Below are 20,958 nucleotides of genomic sequence, written 5' to 3'. Positions count from 1 at the left end.
AGATCGCTGAGTGGTTTAATTTTTAAATAATTAAACCATTTAGTGAACCACAGTTTTAAATTCATTTTAAAATGTTAGTGATGTAGCCTAGTGATTAACGATTCGATCTGATCTGACCCTGTACAAAGAGAAATCCATAAACTATCATCATGTACCCTTCAGCAAGACACTTAACCTCTCATTGTTCATTGTAATAACTGTACTGTGAGTTGTTTGGGATAAAAGTGTCAGCCGAATTACAATTTTGAATTAATTTTTAACCTGAGATTCACTTCCTGAGCTAAAGTAAACATCTGAAAAACTATAGATTAAGTAATCAAAAGGTGATTCCAATAGTGTAACTGATTGGTATACAGAAATGCTTTCATTGGGAGGAACGAGGCCCTGAATCCTTGGAGATTTGCTTGAAATGTTCATGAGGGCTCCTGGAGAGATCAGCCCAGAGAAAGCTATGTATTGATTAATGTTTTCACTGAGACACTGAGGTCAGAGTGAATAGAAGTCAGTCTTTAAGTGACGACCCATTCAGTAATCTAATTATATCCCTCTTCCCTAGCCAGCCACAGAAACACAAGGTATTAATATCTATCTATCTATCTATCTATCTATCTATCTATCTATCTATCTATCTATCTATCTATCTATCTATCTATCTATCTATCTATCTATCTATCTATCTATCTATCTATCTATCTATCTATCTATCTATCTATCTATCTATCTATCTATCTATCTATCTATCTATCTATCCATAAACATTGCATAAATGTGTTTAAAATTAATGTGATCAAAAGAGACAGATTTAAGAGGGTGTCTTAATTACAAGATTAATTGGAAATAAATATCTGTCCATATTTGATTTGATCACTAATTATTACATTTGTGTTTTACTGATTTTGAGAGTGCTTTTCTGATTAATAAGCAACTGTGTGGTATATGTAGGATATTATCTTATGGAAATCACTCATTCACAACATCACCATGGTAACCACCATTAATGCATTTCAGTGTAATGAAATAATTAGATGTAGATTTAAACTGATCTGTGTTTCTCTGCATAATGTTTAGGTTGAATCCCAATTCACATCCTATTCATTCTATATAGTATGCAAGACTAGGACTAGTGCATCCCCAAACCACAGGGCACAGAAAATTGTATGCTTCCCAGATTTCAAACCATTTTTTTTTTTTACTGTAATACAGTTTTAAATTTGTAACACAGCATGCCATTGAGTCCCTACTTTTAGTGTGCAGTATAAGTATGAGAACGGGGATTCGGCCATAATCATTAGACAAACCAAAAGTAACTAGCAAACATAACCAGTCAACTACACTGAAAATGTATGTAAAATGTACTTTTCTTTTGCAAGTTTTTGAACTCGAGTATATTTCACATGGAATTTAAAAAAATCGTTTTTCACTATGTAAATTGAGTAAATAAGTACATACTTTTTTCATTTTCTAATTTTTTATAAGGCATGTGTTTAAACTAATCTTAATTTTAGAAATACATTTGTGGTTTGACCATGCACAATCATTATCACAGGAAAGCAACAAAAGCCATAAACATCCTACAACCGAACCATAAGCTCTACTCTTCAGCACAATGTTAACTACAAAAACTACAACAGAAACTCTTTCAAATGTCCAACACAACTGAATACAAGTCTAGCAGGACTTTGCCTATGCTTAGTTATACAATTCAATGCAACAAAAAGGATCCATGCAGTCCCAACACAAATAAATTAAGTGAACTTCAATTTTACATTGTATCACTGCAACACACACATCTAACAGTCAGCTAAAACACACACACCCACTGTGAACAAGTGCAGCCAAGTCCAGCAACTTCAACAAGGTCACATTCTGGCCCACATAATCCATCTCAGTTATCAGTCTCTGCCATCCTATATTGCCATAATATGAAGAATAGGATGTTTTGGCACCTTTGTTTATGAATCTATTTATGGCTTCAGTTATCACATCCATTGAAGCAGAGGTGAAAGCATACAAATGGCCTGTTGTACACAATTTACATCCAAATTCAGCAATAATCTCTGGGAGCTTTCAGTGCTCTTGTACATGAAAGGACAGTAAATCATAATAAGGAATTTGAAAAATGAAATTAAAAGCCTAAATTGCCATAACTCCTGCACACACACACACATTTGTTTTACTATATTAGTGTGGAACTGGTGATATTTTCTGTCCCCTAAAACTTGTCTGGTTCCTACAATACAGATGATTTCAGGTTTTATCTTCCTCTTGGGGACGTTTGGTCTTCACAATGTATGCAAAACATTCTACACACACACAGCAAAAGACAAAATCAATAAAGCTGAAGTGTGTAATGTATGCCACTTATAGGACCAAAGGGAAGAGCAAAAATAGTGATTTTTAGGATTTTTTGCAGGTCTTCCAAACACTCCTACCACCCCATTTCCATTATTTGGTCCCGCGTCAAACAACTCAAACAATCAGAGACACAGTGTTTACAGTCTTCAAGAAAACTACCTTAGAATGGCTTACTTACAGTTCAGCACACTAAACTGGGACATAAAGTTTTTTATTTTTTTAAATTACACACTTATAAACAGCTGTTAAACAACTACTGCATGCTTGTTCATATAGTTGTGGGAGATAGACCTACAGGACTTTATGATGTTTTTGTTGTTACTATAAAATTTTCAGAGTCAATCTAGAACCACATTTATAATGAATTTCAGATTCTCCGATGTATCACTGTGTTTAAATCAAACAGAGCTCCTCGGAATCCTGAGGCAGAGAAGAAATTAAAGGTGAGAGAAAAGGTGTGAGAGACAGAGATCAAGAGAGGGAGGTGTCGAGATGAGAGATCAGAGAATCAGCATGTCAAATACAACGGTGAACAACGGGGACTGGAAGAATAGGACGCAGGGCAAAAGGTTACAGCTGGGGAAGGACATCTCAATATCGTGAAAAACTTAATTTTTTTGTAATTTATTTCAAAAAGTGAAACTTTCATATATTTTAGATTCATTACATGTAAAGTAAGACATTTCAAAAGTTTTTTGTTTTGTTTTAATTTTGATGATTAGAGCTAACAGCTCATGAAAGTCAAAAATCAGTATCTCAAAATATTAGAATATTTACATTTGAGTTTCAATTTAATGACCATCTCTACAGTATAAATTCTGGGTATCTCTTGTTCTTTGAAACCACAATAATGGGGAAGACTGCTGACTTGGCAATGGTCCAGAAGACAATCACTGACACCCTCCACAAAGAAGGTAAGTCACAGAAGGTCATTACTGAAAGGAGTGGCTGTTCACAGAGTGCTGTATCAAAGCATATTAATTAGCAGTCAGTCCCAGGTAAGCGGCATGATGGGAGTTTGAGTTCAATGGGAAGGGACTAATATTCAGGAGACAGATCCCACTGGTGGTGCGGAAGCCTCCTTTGTAACACTTCTCCTGTATTCATACAATCACAACTAATTCTGCCAGTCCACCGAACACTGTGCTAGGCCACTCTATAAAGGTTGAACTTGTTTTATAAATAATGAAATTCTGTCAGGAGCCTGATACTTTAAAACAGGCATGTATGTACCATGCATACTGAAATACACACCGATTGTGACTAGGAATGCAAAGGTAGATCTCATTCATTTCAGGCAGCTGAAATATTCTGAAAAGAAACAGCAAGATGCAAATAAAATCGACAAAATGTGCATAAAACAAGGTGGTGTGATAATGCGAATGAAATAGCTGAATTTCAATTGAAGCAGCAAATAAGATTCAGAATGGCAATTCATACTGTAAGGAAGTGCAATTAAAATATAAAAAGCATAAAAAATAATTTAAACATTTTTATTAAAAGGAAGGGGAAGATGAAATGAAAATATCAAGAGAAAATAAATTTTTATATATTTTAACTCCTCCCCCATCCAAAAATTCAATTACACAGGTAAACATCATATCCACATATTTTCAAATACAAAAGCACACCATGTATATACATATCAGTCAGTAAAGTGAGAGGCATCTAACATTGCCTCTGCCAATATTTGCTTATTTTCCAGAAACTGTATAAACAGATTCCAAATTTTGTAGTAGTCCTTCAGTTTGCCCTTTATTCTGTAGCTTATTCTTTCCAATGCAATATACTGTAGTGTGACAGATCTTTCAACCAATGATCAATGGATGGGCCTTCTATGTTCTCCCAGTAAAATGCTATAAAACTGTCATTTTAACTAGAAAAGCTCATTTGGCAAGGCAAACTTTGAATGCTGGCTTGACAATGTCTTGTTTGAAAAGTTTTACAGTTTTATTGCTGTCATTCCAATTGAACTTTGCCTCAACAAGTCATGAATAATGAATGAGTTTAGAACACTGTGCTCTGTGCTGAAGAAAAGGTTTTGTGTAAGGCACAGTAGGTGCGATTTATGACCCACTGGACTGGCTGTATACTGTAACTTCATGCCACACACACACACACACACACACACAATACATCTTGAATCTGACAGGCTGACAAACTCAAATTAGGGTGGAATTACAGGCTGTGGTATAATTTGTTATGTACTGTCCACAAATGTCACTCACACTGAAGACTGAAACACCTTTAGAAAATTACATAATTCACAAGCTAGCACGTAAAGACGACAAACTAAATTACACATATGCAACTCTATGTGGAGTGTCTGCAATATTCACCCATGATCAAATCTGCTATAATCAACTTATATTACTTGTCCATGAAATACAACACAGAACGTGTAGAATGTGTACACTAGCATTCAAAAGTTAGCGTTCAGTAAGAAAGTGAGAGACGTCCCTGCATTTATTTAATACAAAAATACAGTAAAAACACTTATATTGTAAATATTTTACAGTATAACATAAGTTGCTTTCATATTTTAAAACATGAATTTTCAAAAGCCATCGCTCCGGTCTTCAGTGTCACATATGATTGGACTGGAGTCATGGTTGCTGAAAATCAGCAGTCATAACAGGAATCAATTACATTTTATAAAATAATACAATTAAAAACAGGTATTTTAAAATGTAACAATAGTTCACATTAATGCTGTTTTACTGTATTTGCAAAAAAATGCAGCCTTTGTGAGCATAGGAGACTTCTTTCAAAAACATATACCATATACTATATAAAAAAATATCCCTCGGCCATTGCAGTACCATGCACAACATGACTTCCATAAAACGACCGCCTATAATATTACTGATCCCCTCTGTGCATAAAAGGTGACAACAGTGATTTGAGTTGAAAAGATTTGCCAATTCTGTCGGGAGGTAGACATGAGGTTGAAATAACTCGTCAGACCATAATATCTTTTCCATTGCCCAGGGGTCCAGGTTTTACGCTCAATACACCAGGTTATGTCTTTGTGTGTTGGCCTTGGAAACAAGAGGATTCGGAACAGCAGCCCTGCCATAAATCTGAGCTTTGTGAAGCTCATGACATACAGTGTTCTTTATTTTTCTAGTGGAGAGGACTGAGGTTTGTGGTCATATTTGAGGAGCTACTTTTGTGCCACTTAGCAACTGTCCTGTGAAACATCCATCTACTCCTCTTGAGAAAGGCAAAAACTTTAATCAAGGAATAAACTGCAGTTACTGACAGCACTGTTTATCTGAACACTCCGTCTGGGTTGTTTCAGTTCCTGTTTTAATAAAGTAATTACAGCAAAACACAGCCACAAAATCTGAGCTGAGCACAATCTGCATGGCATTTAAGTATTGTATTCAAGGCACAGCACTATATGAGTGCCTAGTGACAGAGGAAATTCACTCACAAATGTCAAAAACCAAAAACGTTCTATTTTTGGTGAATTTATGTTACATTTTAAAAACTGTAGTTCATATATTAACTAATTGGCCTCTTTGGAATTCTGTTAGTTGCCTCCATTTGCTTTGAAACTAATATATTAAAGTGCTAATTGTCAAACCTCCAGCACAGTGTACTGCCAATATGAAATCAACTTTCCTTTGAAGCTGTGCTTGTAAGTGTGGTTTTATATGTTAAAGAAGGTGTTTCTTAAAAGCAGAATTCTAAGCCAGAAAGAGGGTGGAACATCGGCACGAAAAACTAAATAATCACATTAAAAACCTTAATGCTTAAGGGGGAATACAATAAATTATGATATGACCCCTTTTAAATACAAAACTAAAATGCATTTCATTTCCGACCGTTTCATTTCACACCTTGGAATTTGGATCTCTCACAGAAGGAAAACACATTTAAATGAAATAGCAATCCAAGTTTTGCATGAGGGAAGTGATAATGAAACTCTAATTTAATTTTGGCTCCAAAATGAGGTATGCGTCTCCTGTCTCTCTGACCGCAGATCCGGCATCATGCGCCTGAGACGGTGGCCCCATTCAGTGATCATCTCTCCATTAAATGTTTATGTTGTGGAACAAAGAGGAAAAGCTCATTAATGGTTAATCCATAATTCCCAAATGGAGGTCATACTACTCTAATGAGAGGCCTTAACGAGAACTCATTGCTGTTGAGTTGAAGGAGGTGGCAGACGAAGGATGCTTGAGTTCATTTAAGGATTGTGAGAGCCGTGGGTATAGCTAGCCTCAGCGCATTAGAGTCATTTTGTGTTTTTGGAGGCAACAAACAAAGACTTTATTCTTCCACCTGGACTGTAGTTTGTACGCCTGTTCCCAACCAGACCAGCATTAAACAGCATGTACCATCTTAAAAAAAAAGACTTCTCAGCAGGGAAGCCCATTACCATCAGAGAGGAAAAAGGTTATTTAATTTGGAGCACATCTCATTCATTCATTTCTGAGATCATTAATCGATCAGTTCATTTTTGACAGATGCTTTAGATAAAAATCCATCAGACTGCTTTCCTCACCAAAGTCTAAGCTACCATTGATGTCATGATGAATATTATCTGCTAAATCAAGCCTTTGTCATGTGAAGCACGCCAGTGATATTCTGAGTGACGAGACAATGCCTTATAAAATAATAAAAGACTGAATCCCACTTACCAGCCTGTGTTGAACTCCACGTGGGCGTCAAAGAAGCCCACAACAGGAGCAGTGGCTGCGTTCCAGCCATGGATCCTGGCCCGTATGAGTCCCTCTCTCTTACTGTTCCTCACAATCTTCACCAGGCCGGGATATCGCTTGTTCACGTAATGATCCAGATTGAACTTCAGCTCCACTACGAGAGAAAAACAGAGCATGTGAATGGAGAAAATCCAAACCTCCTACATCAATAACAGGGACTTCGACATTTGTCTTTTTATTATATAAAGTCACATTGTCTTGGAAACCCTTTTTTCATGCCACATTGTGTTTCTTTTATTTTTGTTCCTTTTATGCACAGGTTTTATTGTGAAGGCACTGACTATCAATGGATTTTGATCTTATAAATTCATCAAAAACAAAAAAATATTGCATTTAAAAAAATCTAATAATCTAGAAAAAGAATGAAATGAACCTATAGAATGTTTATAATCTATAGAATGAAATGAACCTATAGAATCTTTCAAAAGAAAATAATTTTACACTTACAAAAAAAAAAAAGAGGTTATTTTAAGAACGGTTTACTCAAAGGTTCTTTGTGGAACCAAAAATAGCTCTTCTATGGCATCACTGCAAAAATAAACACACCCTTTTAGAACCTTTATTTTTAAGAGTGTATCCCCTTTCGCTCATGATCCTGAATGAAAGAAAAATAAGAAAAAAAAAGCATTCAGGTTCAAAGAAGTAGCTTGTGTTGAATTCTGTACGATAAACTTAATAGCATAAAAGAAAAAAGAAGGTTTTAGTGGCACTATAGATGACATGGTAAATAAATCTGCCTGAATCTCCCCACTCCTTTAGTCTCTCAGAGTTAGCTATCTGTCCTCATTCAATAAGAACTCTGGGAGGTAAACAAATGGAGTGCAAGGAGAACACGCACACACTCAGAGAGACAAACACACACATACACACACTCAAGGAAGATAGATGAGTCTTTGGGCTCTTTCCTGCAGGTTGCTGAGTGCTCTAGTTTCTATGGGGAGAGGAATAAGGAGGAACAGAGCACTCTTTAAGGCACTAATGCACACAACTACCTCCCCTCTCATTCATCAGCTCAGAAGAACGATTAACATTTCAGTGTTTCGGTGCAATGGAAAACACTGGCACTGAATTTAATCACCCAAGAATGTGATTTAAAATTATAAGGTGAGATGGTTTTATGTTTGCCCATAAAGACTCATGGGCCACATACATACTGTAAAGTTTCAGGAGTGACACCTACATTTAAATACTAAACCACCATCAACAGAGCTGTCATGTTTTATGTTTGGAAAGCTACCTCACAGAGTGCGCTTGAAGAGTTGCCATGTCCACTTATTATAAGCGATGCTTATCAAGTGCCCTTGGGCTTGTTATTTGGGCTCCAGTTTATGGAGTTAATAAAGTAGGCAGATTCAGTTCACTACATTTTGGTATCTGGCTTATTTCCAAATTAGCATTTTTGGATTTAAGTTTATTATGGGCTAATTCTTCAAGCAAGATCTGGCAACACTAATGATTTAAAGTTGTCACTACCTGAATTTTCAGTCGTAGAATGCATTTGTCACTCACTGTGTGTGCAAAACAGGATTAAGCGCAAAAATGTGAACTGACAACCGAATTTAGCTGTGATTTGTATGTGGCCATATCATAGACAACATTATAGGCCAGAGAACAAGTATGACCATTAATTTTAACATAATATTTGCACTTTCCCCCCTAAATTTACATTGTGCTGTGAAAAAAAAAAAATCTCATTCTCATTACTATTATAAGCAAATATTATAAATATAAATGCAATTTAGTACAATGAATATTACAACTATGTATCCTGATTTATACACATGCTTAAAATATTGTCTCCAAACAGGTTCTCTCTCTCACACACACACACACACACATTATTTAAATTTCTCAGCTTAATTATGTTTCTTGTTTTTGATTTTGGGGTGAAATGCAGTTTTTTGAGTAACATTTCTCAAGAGTTTTCATGAGAGTCCAATAAAAGTGCCTGCTAAATGAATAAATATAATGTGAAAGTGCAGTACATAAATTATATTCACACTGACTGCTTTTAATGTCAGCTCTGCTCCAGTTATTATATATTAGGGCAGGCACAAAACGCAGTTCAGTGTGTGTCGAACAGCGCGCGTGCACACACACACACACACAAATGTGCTGTTAGAAGTTATAGGATTCCCTCTGGTGCCTTCTGAATGAGATTGAAATTAAGAATCATGAGGCATACATATTTTATAAGCATTCACCAATCAATGAAGAGCAAATATCCATCCATCATTCTGTTAATAGAAAAGCAGAAATAAGTTCTGAAACATAGCAGATCAAAATTGAGCATTATGAAAATATTTGAAATGCATGCTGATCCTGATAGATGCGCTATGGCAAAGGGATTGCTTTGCTTTATTTAATCAACAAAGAGGACTTATCATTTTTCATCTGCATATATCAAGAACTCTGGCTTGATATACAACCATATGCAATAACTAGTGAAGGCTGCATATGGTACTGGAATAGCAATTAATGCAATTAAAGAAAGCCATTTTCCTCATGGATGCACATGTGTACGTGTGTGTGCCATTGGGCTTCAGTAAAACAGGGATCATCCACAAAAAAAAATACAAAACTAAACAATTTGTGTTCCACAGAATTAAAAGAAGAAAGTGTCAAATGGGTTTGGAACAACATGAGGGTGAGTAAATGATGATAACTTTATTATTTTAGGACGAACACTAATTTTATCCACAGAATTTGGCCAACTATTCAATTAAATTCCTAACGTGAGGATTTTAATTGTGTAGTTTGCTTTTGGGGATAAAGCCAGATGTAATTTACTAGCTGGAGTCTCAAATAAAAGAATGTCCTTGAAAAGTATCAAACAAACTCTTCATCTAAAGAGCCTAAATTTCTTTTAATTTGGACTGAAACCCATTATTATCTGTTTATAAGCGCAATATCACTCCGTGTCTGATGAGATGAGAAAAATAGATGCAATGTCCCTTAATATTATTCACAAGGTGAGAATGAATGCTACCCTGGTAACAGGATTCAGCTGAGATTAATCCAAACAGACAGGGATGATGGAGGGACAGAAAAGGAGGACAAAAACCTTATTGGCTTCAGTGAATAGTGTAACACGAGAACGGCACTCTATTAAACGTCTTCATAATGGACAAAAGACTTAGAGAAACAGAGACACGCTCGCTAAGGTCAATTCATTATTCAAGTGGTGAGGGCGCCTGTACCTCCAGCCATTTTTTGGGCGCGAGCGCTAAACCGGAGACGACAAGCTACAGCGCTGAGAAAAGGTCAAGTAGGCAACCTTTGCATGTTAACAGTTTAATGTCAGCTGGAAGAAGCTGAAGCATCAGCAGGAAATTAGCATATGAAATTAGAAACGGTCAACGCCACAGAGAAGCTGAGTGTGTGAGATAACAACAAATTGGGGAGATAGCTGTACTGCAAGTCATCTGTTCTCCACAACGCTCCACCTCTGTACGTATCTCTTTTTTTCGCAAACAAGATTGAGAAGTAGTGCCGTTTTAAGTGCATATCAAGCATATCTGCTAAAAGAGAGATATTTAGGAATATACTAGAATATAGAAAAAGTATCATTACAATTTTTAAAAATATAATTAGTAGGTACACTACTGGTCAAAAGTTTAGAATCATAAGGATTTTTTTTTTTTTTTTTTTTAAAGGCTACTTTTAAATCCTTGCCAAGGCTGCATTTATTTGATCAAAATACAGGTTACACAGTGAAATATTATTGCAATTTAAATAACTCTTTTTTTCAGTTTTCAGTGTCACATGATCCTTCATATATTATCCTAATATGCTGATTTGGTGCTCAGTTATTAATAATGATTTTTATCATCAATGTTAAAAATAGTTTTTGCAGCTTAATATACACTCACTGTCCACTTTATTAGGTACACCTTGCTAGTACCAGGTTGGACCCCCTTATGCCTTCAGAACTGCCTTAATTTTTCATGGCACAGATTGGAAACATTCCTCAGAGATTTTGGTCCATATTGACATGATAGCATCACGCAGTTGCTGCAGATTTGTCGGCTGCACATCCATGATGCGAATCTCCCATTCCACCACATCCCAAAGGTGCTCTATTGGATTGAGATCTGGTGATTGTGGAGGCCATTTGAGTAAAGTCAACTCATTGTCATGTAAACCAGTCTGAGATGATTTGAGCTTTGTGACATGGTGCATTATCCTACTGGTAGTAGCCATCAGAAGATGGGTACATGGTCAGCAACAATACTCAGGTAGGCTGTGGTGTTTAAACCAGTGCTTGACTTCTATATTTTAGCCTTTAGAGTACCTGCCCTTTTTTGTGCGTACCGGCACTTTGGACATGTTGCCGGTCCTCAGAGTAAAATCGTCAGGGTCTGGGTGATTAGGCTATATGATCCCATATATGATTAGAAATTATATAGAAACTATGTAAATTACACTAGAGTCGGTCTACTTCATTGTGTGGTGTGCGAGAACATGGCAGGGGAGGCGCACGGAGTAGTAGAATAATAATTAATTATAGATTACTAATTTGAATCAGTACTTTATAACGAAAATCATATCTTAAAATGAAAAGAAGCAGGCTTTTGCAATCACATAATTTTAAACTGTAAACTCCTGGAAGGTCCAAGGATCCAGTGAACGAATTCAAACAGTAAGCTCAAAATAGCGCTAATGCAGAGAAAACACGGCAGATTTCATCAGCGATTACGGAGAGAATAGTAACTTGCGTCCAGATGTCAGTAAAATTATTCTTTTCAACGTGTATTTGGCTTAAAAGCCAGAGTGTTTTATGATGAACGCTGATTATGCGGTGGTCAGAGATTTAGCGATTCTGAATGGATCCGTATATTAAAGGCAGGCGATTTAGGGGTTTTTGGCGACTCCCTGTGGTCCCGTTTGGTATTGCAGCTTGACGTGTGCTAAATTGTATTGAAAACTTTTATTTAATTATTGATTGATTGATTGTGGCACTATACATACATTGTGAATTATTAAAAAGTACTTATTTATTCAATACATATAAATAAATAAATGGGGGGGGGGGGGGGGTGAGTAGAGGCACTTCTTTTTTTCCACTTCAAGCACTGGTTTAAACGATGCTCAATTGGTACTAAGGGGCCCAAAGTGTGCCAAGAAAATATCCCCCACACCATTACACCACCACCACCAGCCTGAACCGTTGAGACAAGGCAGGATGGATCCATGCTTTCATGTTCTTTAATCCAAATTCTGACCATGCCATCTGAATGTCGCAGCAGAAATCGAGACTCATCAGACCAGGCAACGTTTTTCCAATCTTCTATTGTCCAATTTTGGTGAGCCTGTGCGAATTGTTGCCTCCGTTTCCTGTTCTTAGCTGACAGGAGCGGCACCCGGTGTGGTCTTCTGCTGCTGTAGCCCATCTGCTTCAGGGTTCGACGTGTTGTGCGTTCAGAGATGGTATTCTGCATACCTTGGTTGTAACGAGTGGTTATTTGAGTTACTGTTACCTTTCTATCATCTCTAACCAGTCTGCCCATTCTCCTCTGACCTCTGACATCAACAAGGCATTTTCGTCCACACAGCTGCTGCTCACTGGATATTTTCTCTTTTTCAGACCATTCTCTGTAAACCCTAGAGATGGTTGTGTGTGAAAATCCCAGTAGATCAGCAGTTTCTGAAATACTCAGACCAGCTCATCTGGCACCAACAACCATTCCACGTTCAAAGTCACTTAAATCCCCTTTCTTCCTCATTCTGATGCTCGGTTTGAACTTCAGCAAGTCGTCGTCACCACATCTAGATGCCTAAATGCATTTTGCAGTTGCTGCCATGTAATTGGCTGATTAGCAATTTGTGTTACCAAGCAATTGAACAGGTGTACCTATTAAAGTGGCCGGTGAGTGTATATGTGTAAACCATGAACCATTATTTATAAGGTTCTTTGATAAATATAAAGTTCAAAAGAAAACCATTTATTTTAAATAAAAATCTTTTATAACATTAAAAATAAATAGCATTAAATAAAAATAACGTAATGTTATGTTGACATAAATGGCATTTATTTTGTGAAGACTAAAAATAGATTGCAATGATTTCCAGTAACTCAGAGACTCAGAAACTCCTGAGAATGAGAGAAAATGTTTTAAAAAGTGTCATTTGAATCAGAAGAAGAACCAGTTCGCTAAAATGAATTCCACACAGTACTTCAGTGAGTGGAACTTACGGTCTCGTGGCCTTCGTTCACGCATGTCCATGAGGTCCACGAGCCTGTAGGATACTCCATTTATCATTTTATGATTCAGAAGGGTGCTCATGAGCACCCCCGTTGCAGCTTCTATGTGCCTCAATCCCGAGCCAAACCTGCACTCATATGAACTAAACCCAACAGTGATGAAGTGGGTTCTAGAAGAGAATGGTTCATTCTTTCTCCACCTTGCTTGGTTTTAAGGCTGTATGCAATAAATAACGTGACACAGAAAACATATTTTTATGTGACACCAAATAAATAGTTCATTACTGAAAAAAGCTACACTATTTTGAGAACAGCTGAACTGAACTGAACATTAGTGCTGTCACACTAATGAAAAATGTTCAGTTAGAAGCATCACTACTTTTAGTCAGTCTGATACTTCAGCACAGTTTGACCAGATAAAACGATTGCAAAACATACAGCGTCAGTGGGAACTGTAAATAATGTCTCAACGTAAAATGAACAATCTGTCTTTCCTTTTAAAGCTTATTTATACACCTTGAGCTGTGTGAAAGAGTACACACCTAAAGGTTTACTCTTGTGGTGTTTGTCTCTTGCTGTTTATTTTTCCTCTTTTTGTTAGTCTTTAAGCGCAGTCTCTAACCCAGCAACAAAAATGTGTGTTTGCTCAGACAAAACACAGACTGTTACGGCATACCTAAACAGGTTAGTCATACTTTATCTGAGGATGCCGTGCTGTGTTTATTCAAGCGGCATTTTATGTACACTTTCTTTATAAAGGCTTCTACAACTGGAGCAACAAGAGAAACTGGTAAACGTTAAGCAGCTGTATTCGTTTCAGTGAAAATAAAGCAATAAATCATTAATGGAAACACAAAGGGATGCATCCCTACCGCTGTCACTGTTGTCGTCCACCAGTATGATTTCTTTGAGCAGGTGTGCCGGGGTATGGTTGACCACGCTGTGTACAGACCGCAGGATGACAGACAGAGCTTCATTCACAAAGATGAAGACGACAGAGATCTGGGGAAGGTCCTCGGTGTAGGTCAGCTGCTTACACCTGGACAGAAAACAGACATCAGTGTATCAGTTAGCAGCTTTATAGTCAGAACATTTAATAAGTTTACATTATAGGAAAATAACAACTGGCCATAATCATTTTTGTAGTATATTATTCAGGTTTTATTGTGTATGACTCTGCTTTTTTATTTGTATGTTACTATTTTATTGTTTAAATAATAAAAAAGAAAGTCTCAACCACTAAATATTCAGTTTCACATAACTTTTTCCACGCCAGCATTTAAAAAAAATAAAGTTGCCAGTAACCGCCAGCATTTTTTGATCATTTTCAGAAATATTTGAACATGCAATACATCAAAAGAAAGAGTCTCTGCTTTAAAAAAAACTGTTTTTTTCTAGCTTAATGCATTCTTTTCCTTTTTTTATCAACACATAGGCAAGTTTCATACATTTTGACTATAAATCTGAGAAAAGCATGAGAAAAGAAAGACTATGTCCAGATTGGATTCAGAGACCAGATTCAGATGACCAAAACATAGATGGAGTAGCTCGCTTCTATCAACACCCCCAAAGTTTCACAGTCCTATAAAGATTCCTGGGTCAACAATTAATTTGGTAACGTCCGGCAGTTTTGATTTATATTGTTTAAAGTTTGATGATCATGATATTTTACATATGCATCTGCTTGCATGCTTGTTTCTGCTTCTTCTTCACTTGTATTGATTCAGAGATTCCGTATTAAATCAAAAAATGAAATTAAATATAATCACTTTGCCATTACATACAAAACTGAACCATTTTAATAGCTGAAACAGTATAAGCTATTTTGGGAGAAGGGGGAAAAAGACGGGCACGGGTCACGCTCGAGCCAGTAGTTCTGATAAGCTGTCGAAGGGCTCTAATGCAAATACCAAAATGAAATATGCCACACATAAAGGGAGAGGCATCATCTTTCTCCACACTGTGAGCAGGACTTGAATATCAAGTCACAGCTCCAGTCATAACCATAAGAATTTCATAATATGAAATAAGGGCCGTTCACACCAAAAACAATAACTATAAAGATAACATAGACATTCTGTTTGTTATAAGCACAGGATGCACAAATGCTAGAGCTCTTTAAAGCAGGATGGATTCTGATTGGCTGTCAATGCTTTTATCGTTTTTCAGCTAGAATTTTTTTTTTTTTAAGTGATTCCAACAATATTCTTCCTCTGTGTAATTACAGTTGTGTATTTAAAGAATGATTGTTAAGCTAGATTCAAGATTCAAGATTCAAGATTTTTATTTGTCACATACACAATTATACAGGGTATAACCAGCAGTGAAATGTAGCAGCTACATCCTGTTATCGGTAGTTATCATCCTTGATATGAATGGGCCTTTGTAGTCTTACTGAGAAAAGTCAGATTTTGTTGAAGCACCATTCTGAATTAATCTCAACTGCATAGTTGCATGAATATCTTTATTTTATAGAGATATTATATTATAGCTGGAATATAGCTGATTATGCTTTGGATAAGATGAAAATGCTGGTGCAAAGCTACAGTATATTAGAAACATAAAGCATTTCATTACATTTAGGACCCCTAAAGGAGTTCCTATATTAGTACAAGACAACTAAAATACAACCTGACCTCTCAAAGCTAAAGATTAGTTGTCTTGCCACTAATAAATATGTGCATATTTACGGTGTTGCACAAAACCTGACAAGCCACTAAAAAGCTTAAATTCATTCCCACATTTACCCCTCTTCTTGTGGGGAAAATTGAGGCATGGCAACATAGCCTTTATTGCAAATTGTAAATGCCGACTGGTTACTATGGCAACCATAAGTTCTTGATCAACATCTCACTGTGAAATCCCTCCCTCAGCCGTCCTAAGCTCTGGGAAAACAGCATGAGGCTCCTGCCCGTATGGACTTACTCTTTTAATATGGCTGAGGATTATAGAGCTCAGGAATAGGTTATATTTCATAAAATACGATTACAGAGACTAGGTTTGGCATTTAGCAGATTAAAATTCTCTAGGCAATCACATTATTGAGTAACGCCAAAGTTGTCTGCTCACAAAAAGGTATGCTCAACAAAAACAAAGTAATCAAATGATATACAACCAAGAGAATAAAAGTATATATGTGCATCAATATTGCATAAAAACTCATTTTAAACTGGAGAATGAACCTGTTACAATATATGCAATTGTGACAGAATTGTAACTATTTTTAGCGAAGGAGCAAAAACAGACACTATTTGTTTAAAATATAAGTTACTAACTTCTTGTTTGTTGAACTACTTTATAAAAGCAATATCACATTTTTAATGGAGCTGATATTCAGTGAAAATAGCAATCGTGCTTGTGATAATACTTTATAACATATGTTGCGAAATATAAAAATCAGAAACCTATTATTGGGACATTTTTGCCCCATATCTTGAATTTTTAGGATATTTTTGTCATTTTATGGGCATTTTTGCATCAAGCTCCTGCTGATTTCAGACCCAGTATGGTGTGCTTCAATCAAAAACAGACTAATCCCAATTTGAGGATGAAAAAAATGTAAATTAAAACACTTTAGTAAAAGCACATTATTGTCATAGCTCTCAGGGGAGCACAGAAGCCAGGAGATGGGGCGTTCACACAGGAGTCTTTAATGTCCAGAAGATCACACATAACAGACAGGAAGACAATTCAAGGACCGACACAAAAGCAGGGAACCACAGGGCTTATAAAGGGCAGACTAAACTAGATAATTAACACAAACACCTGGAACGAATGAACTGATAATTACAGGGAAACGGGGAAGGTCCAACAGAGACACGAGAGGAGGGGGAAACAAGACACAGGACTGACAATTATTGTCAAATTCCTTACACAAGGTTTACTGACTTTAAATGTATTCATTTCATCATGTAAAGAATGTGCTGTGTTTACAAAAAGAGGGTGCTGCAGCCCTATTACAAAGCAGCGAAAATAAAAAATATAATAGATACAGATAACATGTTTATTTACATGTTGTTGCAAAATAAAAAAACTAAATAAAAACTTGCATAAAAATATTCATGATCCCTTTATATATTTATTTTAAGTTAAATGGATCCGTAGTTGATCCAGGCCCCACAGTTTGGCACGCATGTGATTCGTGGATTAACAGCAAAATGAAACCATCAACGCTTATTTTATTTATTTATTCATTTATTAGCAGAATTTATTATTTATTATCTGTATATGTAAGCATTCAGTACACTGATAGCATTCAGCTTTACCCAATAATGAGGACATTTTTTCATTCTTACTGCAAAACAACAATTACTGATCACAGATGACTAATGGTCCACTAAAATAATGACTGTGGCAATTTATGCACGGACATTTCCTTCATTATGATCTCCATAAATTATTTTCTGTAATGATTTGAGGAGAGAAGGTAATTGTGCCTAGTCTAACACAATCATACTATCACGCTAACACAAATACTAGTTGTTTATGCTGATTCCTAAATATGGCAATGCCTTTTTTGGAATATCTGATAGATATCACTGAAATACTGTAGGCGTCCTGAGAAATCACACAAGTCTCTGTTTTAGCCCAAGGCTCTGTAAACAGCAAAAAGGATCTGACCGTGGTGTGTTATAGCCCATCAGAAATCCTAGAGTCGTGCCTCTGCCTGTCAGTCATACTACACACTGGGGTTTGCTGCATTGTCTTTGAAGGACGGAGATTTGGAGAGGAGGGATAAGGTTGAAGGGATGGGAGGCCGTCTAGTTCAATGACATAGTCTAAAATAGAGAAGTTAGCAAGATTGTTTACAGCAGCTATAAATTGCCCTCTATAGTAGCCCTACATCTAAGGACCTTAATCAGCAGAAGGAGTCCAGTAAATCGATGTAAAAAAACATGCTTACATAAAATGCATCAGTGCAACAGTCTATGCAAAAATGGATTTATGGGTTTACATCATGAATAAGGCCTGATTAGGCCATCAAGAATATTTGAATTACATAAAAATATACAGACAAGCAAGCCTAAAAAATATATATATATTAAGCTATGTCCTTTCTCAAGATCATTTCTAAAGAAAAATCTGACTTTTTTCCTCTCGGACATGGATAATGTTCATTGAGCCCCCTGCTGACAGTCAATAATATTTAATGGATCTACTCCCCTCAGCGAAAATCCCCTCACCCAATCTGGAGCAAGAGCTTTCCCTGTGTGAATTCACAGTGCACACTTGCACCCACACACTCACACGTGTGAAAGTGCCACATTCTGTAGTCTTTGTGAGTCATAATGGTGATGTTTAGTGTTTTAACTGCAGGTGGAGAACAGTCAGCCAGAGATGACGCAATACTACCAAAACACAATTCACACTAGGTGTTTAAAAACTTTCTCAAACCCCAGCTTGATCTATAAAAGTGCATTCAAACTATGCGAACAAAAATACACAAAACCGTTAAACCTGAAAATGAAATAGAAAAAACAACAACAATCAAACTATATCGCAGTATCTCAACTATATTAAACTATAAACAGTGACGATTATACTTCACCTTAAATTACATTTACTCATTTTGCAGGCACTTTTATCCAAACTACAGACTAAAGAAAGGTCCAAATATATCCAATTGATCGATTCTAGGACTAATTCATGGGCAATAGGCAATAGGAAAGCAAACATATATTAATGGAATATTGCTTATATCAGCTAGACTGTGCTAAAGCAAGCATACAGCTATGGCTAACATCCAGTGCATAAAAACAAAATATTATGATAGTTTCAACAGTGACAGCTGTGCAAATATCATTCAAAGCTATTTATAACAGTCCTCTAATACCGTGCGGTTCTGCAGCCATAGCAGCATAAGGAAGGTTTGATTGATCAGGCCATTAAAGCATTTTTTCTTTGCTTCCCAGCAGGTTGCTGTTTTTCCAATCCCTTATTTTTTTCTTCCTCAACTGCTCATGCAAAGCACCATGAATACAAAACTGATGTCACCAGCAGTATTTTTCCACAAAATGTGCATGAATACATCAAATAAATCCAAGTAAATCCTTCTACGTGTTATCACAGGAGTGAAAAGCACCGCCGCGTTCAGGTGAAACAGCCAAAACAACAATGCAACATCACGTCAACACTGAAAAACAAGCCGATTATTAAAATCATTTTTAAACCTTATATTTAGAAACATTCATAAAGATAATTTTACCTAAGAAGCTTTACCCTAGTAAAACGTTATACATTTAAAATCCATTTGTTTCATACTAAGTAAAGTTCAAATCTATTAACATATTTACTGACATGTCACTCAAGACTGATATACAAATTATAAACTTTATTTGGAGTACTACTTGTGCACAATGAACATTTCTTAATATTAAGCCTAAAATGTGTTTTAATGTCATTATAGATGAGGATTGTATGATCTTTGAATAATATCTGTCTTTAAATGCAAGATATTTAAAGTGTACCTAAAGTATACTTGCAATAGTTCCGCTTTAGCACAATCAAATATATTTCAGTATGTCTTTAGTTGCACTACTTCCACATAATTAAAGTGCATTAAGCACACGTTTAACTGTTCCAATTTAGCAGACATTCAGTACACCAGTTTAATATACCAAAAGTACAATTGCAGGATATTCTGTATTAAGCACTTAAATATGAAAATGTATTTGTAGTATACTTAGCATGATATATATAACAAATACATTTTAGTATATTTAATGGTGATTTCTTTCTTTTTCTATTTATTGTTAATTAATTACACATTTTTGTATAATGAAAAATTACACATGAGATTAATAAACGTATACAGTCATATATTATTACATTATTTTACACAAACACACACACATATATATGTATAAATCAGCATATTAGAATGATTTCTGAAGGATTAATGTGGCACTAAAAACTGGAGTAATGGCTGCTTTGCCATCACAGGAATAAATTACATTTTAAAATATATTCAAATAGAACACAGTTTTTTTTTATTGTAATAATATTTCACAATCTGAGAAACCACCTTTTGTGAAGGTGTACAGTAGTGCATAATAAATAAATGCCTCATTCATTCATTCATACCGTATTTTTGATTAAATAAATCCAGTCCAGAGCATAAGAGACTTCTGTAAGTATTTTTCCATAAAATTATTTCCACTATGATACAAAATAATTTTATATCCTTTCACAACTATTAATGTAATATTCATATTCATTTACAGCTGACTTATCAAATCAAAAGAATCTGTATGCACCTTTCAAATGTCCGAGATGCTTTTCCCAGGCAGTGTGTGCCGGCTATACATTTAGCTTCACGACCATAAGTAATTTTACACTTTCATTGCTCTAGTTACTACCTGCAATCTAGGCCATTGCTCAAGTCTGAATTTGTACGGCTGGACAGGAGTAGGCAGCTACAGGCTGTAGCAGGATGAGAGATGGACTCATCTGTGTGAAATAGAGCCAAAGCTGGCTGTCCAGTTATCATAATTTGACCTGGAACAAAGCATGACAGAAACAGACACTTATATTAAGATGTATTCCTATCTCTCTCCCTCTCTCTTCGCTCTCTGCCTTTCCCTGAATCATTTCTCTCTATAAGACTTCACATTAACCTCTAACACTGCCTCTGCATTCTGGTTGCAGTCTAGAAGCAACTTGCTT

At 36.0% G+C, this 20,958-nt stretch overlaps 1 protein-coding gene across 1 annotated transcript in view; it reads right to left on the bottom strand.

Annotated features, from left to right (window-relative positions):
- LOC306870577 (polypeptide N-acetylgalactosaminyltransferase 9-like) overlaps window positions 1-20,958 on the bottom strand; it is an 80,036-nt gene that overhangs the window by 37,996 nt on the left and 21,082 nt on the right. Inside the window, exons 3-4 of the mRNA XM_079417942.1 lie at window positions 14,166-14,332; window positions 7,008-7,182 (exon numbers count right to left, since the gene is read on the bottom strand). Of these exons, the coding sequence (XP_079274068.1) occupies window positions 7,008-7,182; window positions 14,166-14,332 (342 nt within the window). The remainder of the gene's footprint in view (window positions 1-7,007; window positions 7,183-14,165; window positions 14,333-20,958) is intronic.

The sequence above is a fragment of the Barbus barbus genome, assembly GCF_936440315.1.
Source record: "Barbus barbus genome assembly, chromosome: 5".
Classification (NCBI taxonomy): Eukaryota; Metazoa; Chordata; class Actinopteri; order Cypriniformes; family Cyprinidae; genus Barbus; species Barbus barbus.
Note: the sequence above shows the minus strand (reverse complement) of the source record. Positions and strands in the feature narration are given on the sequence as shown.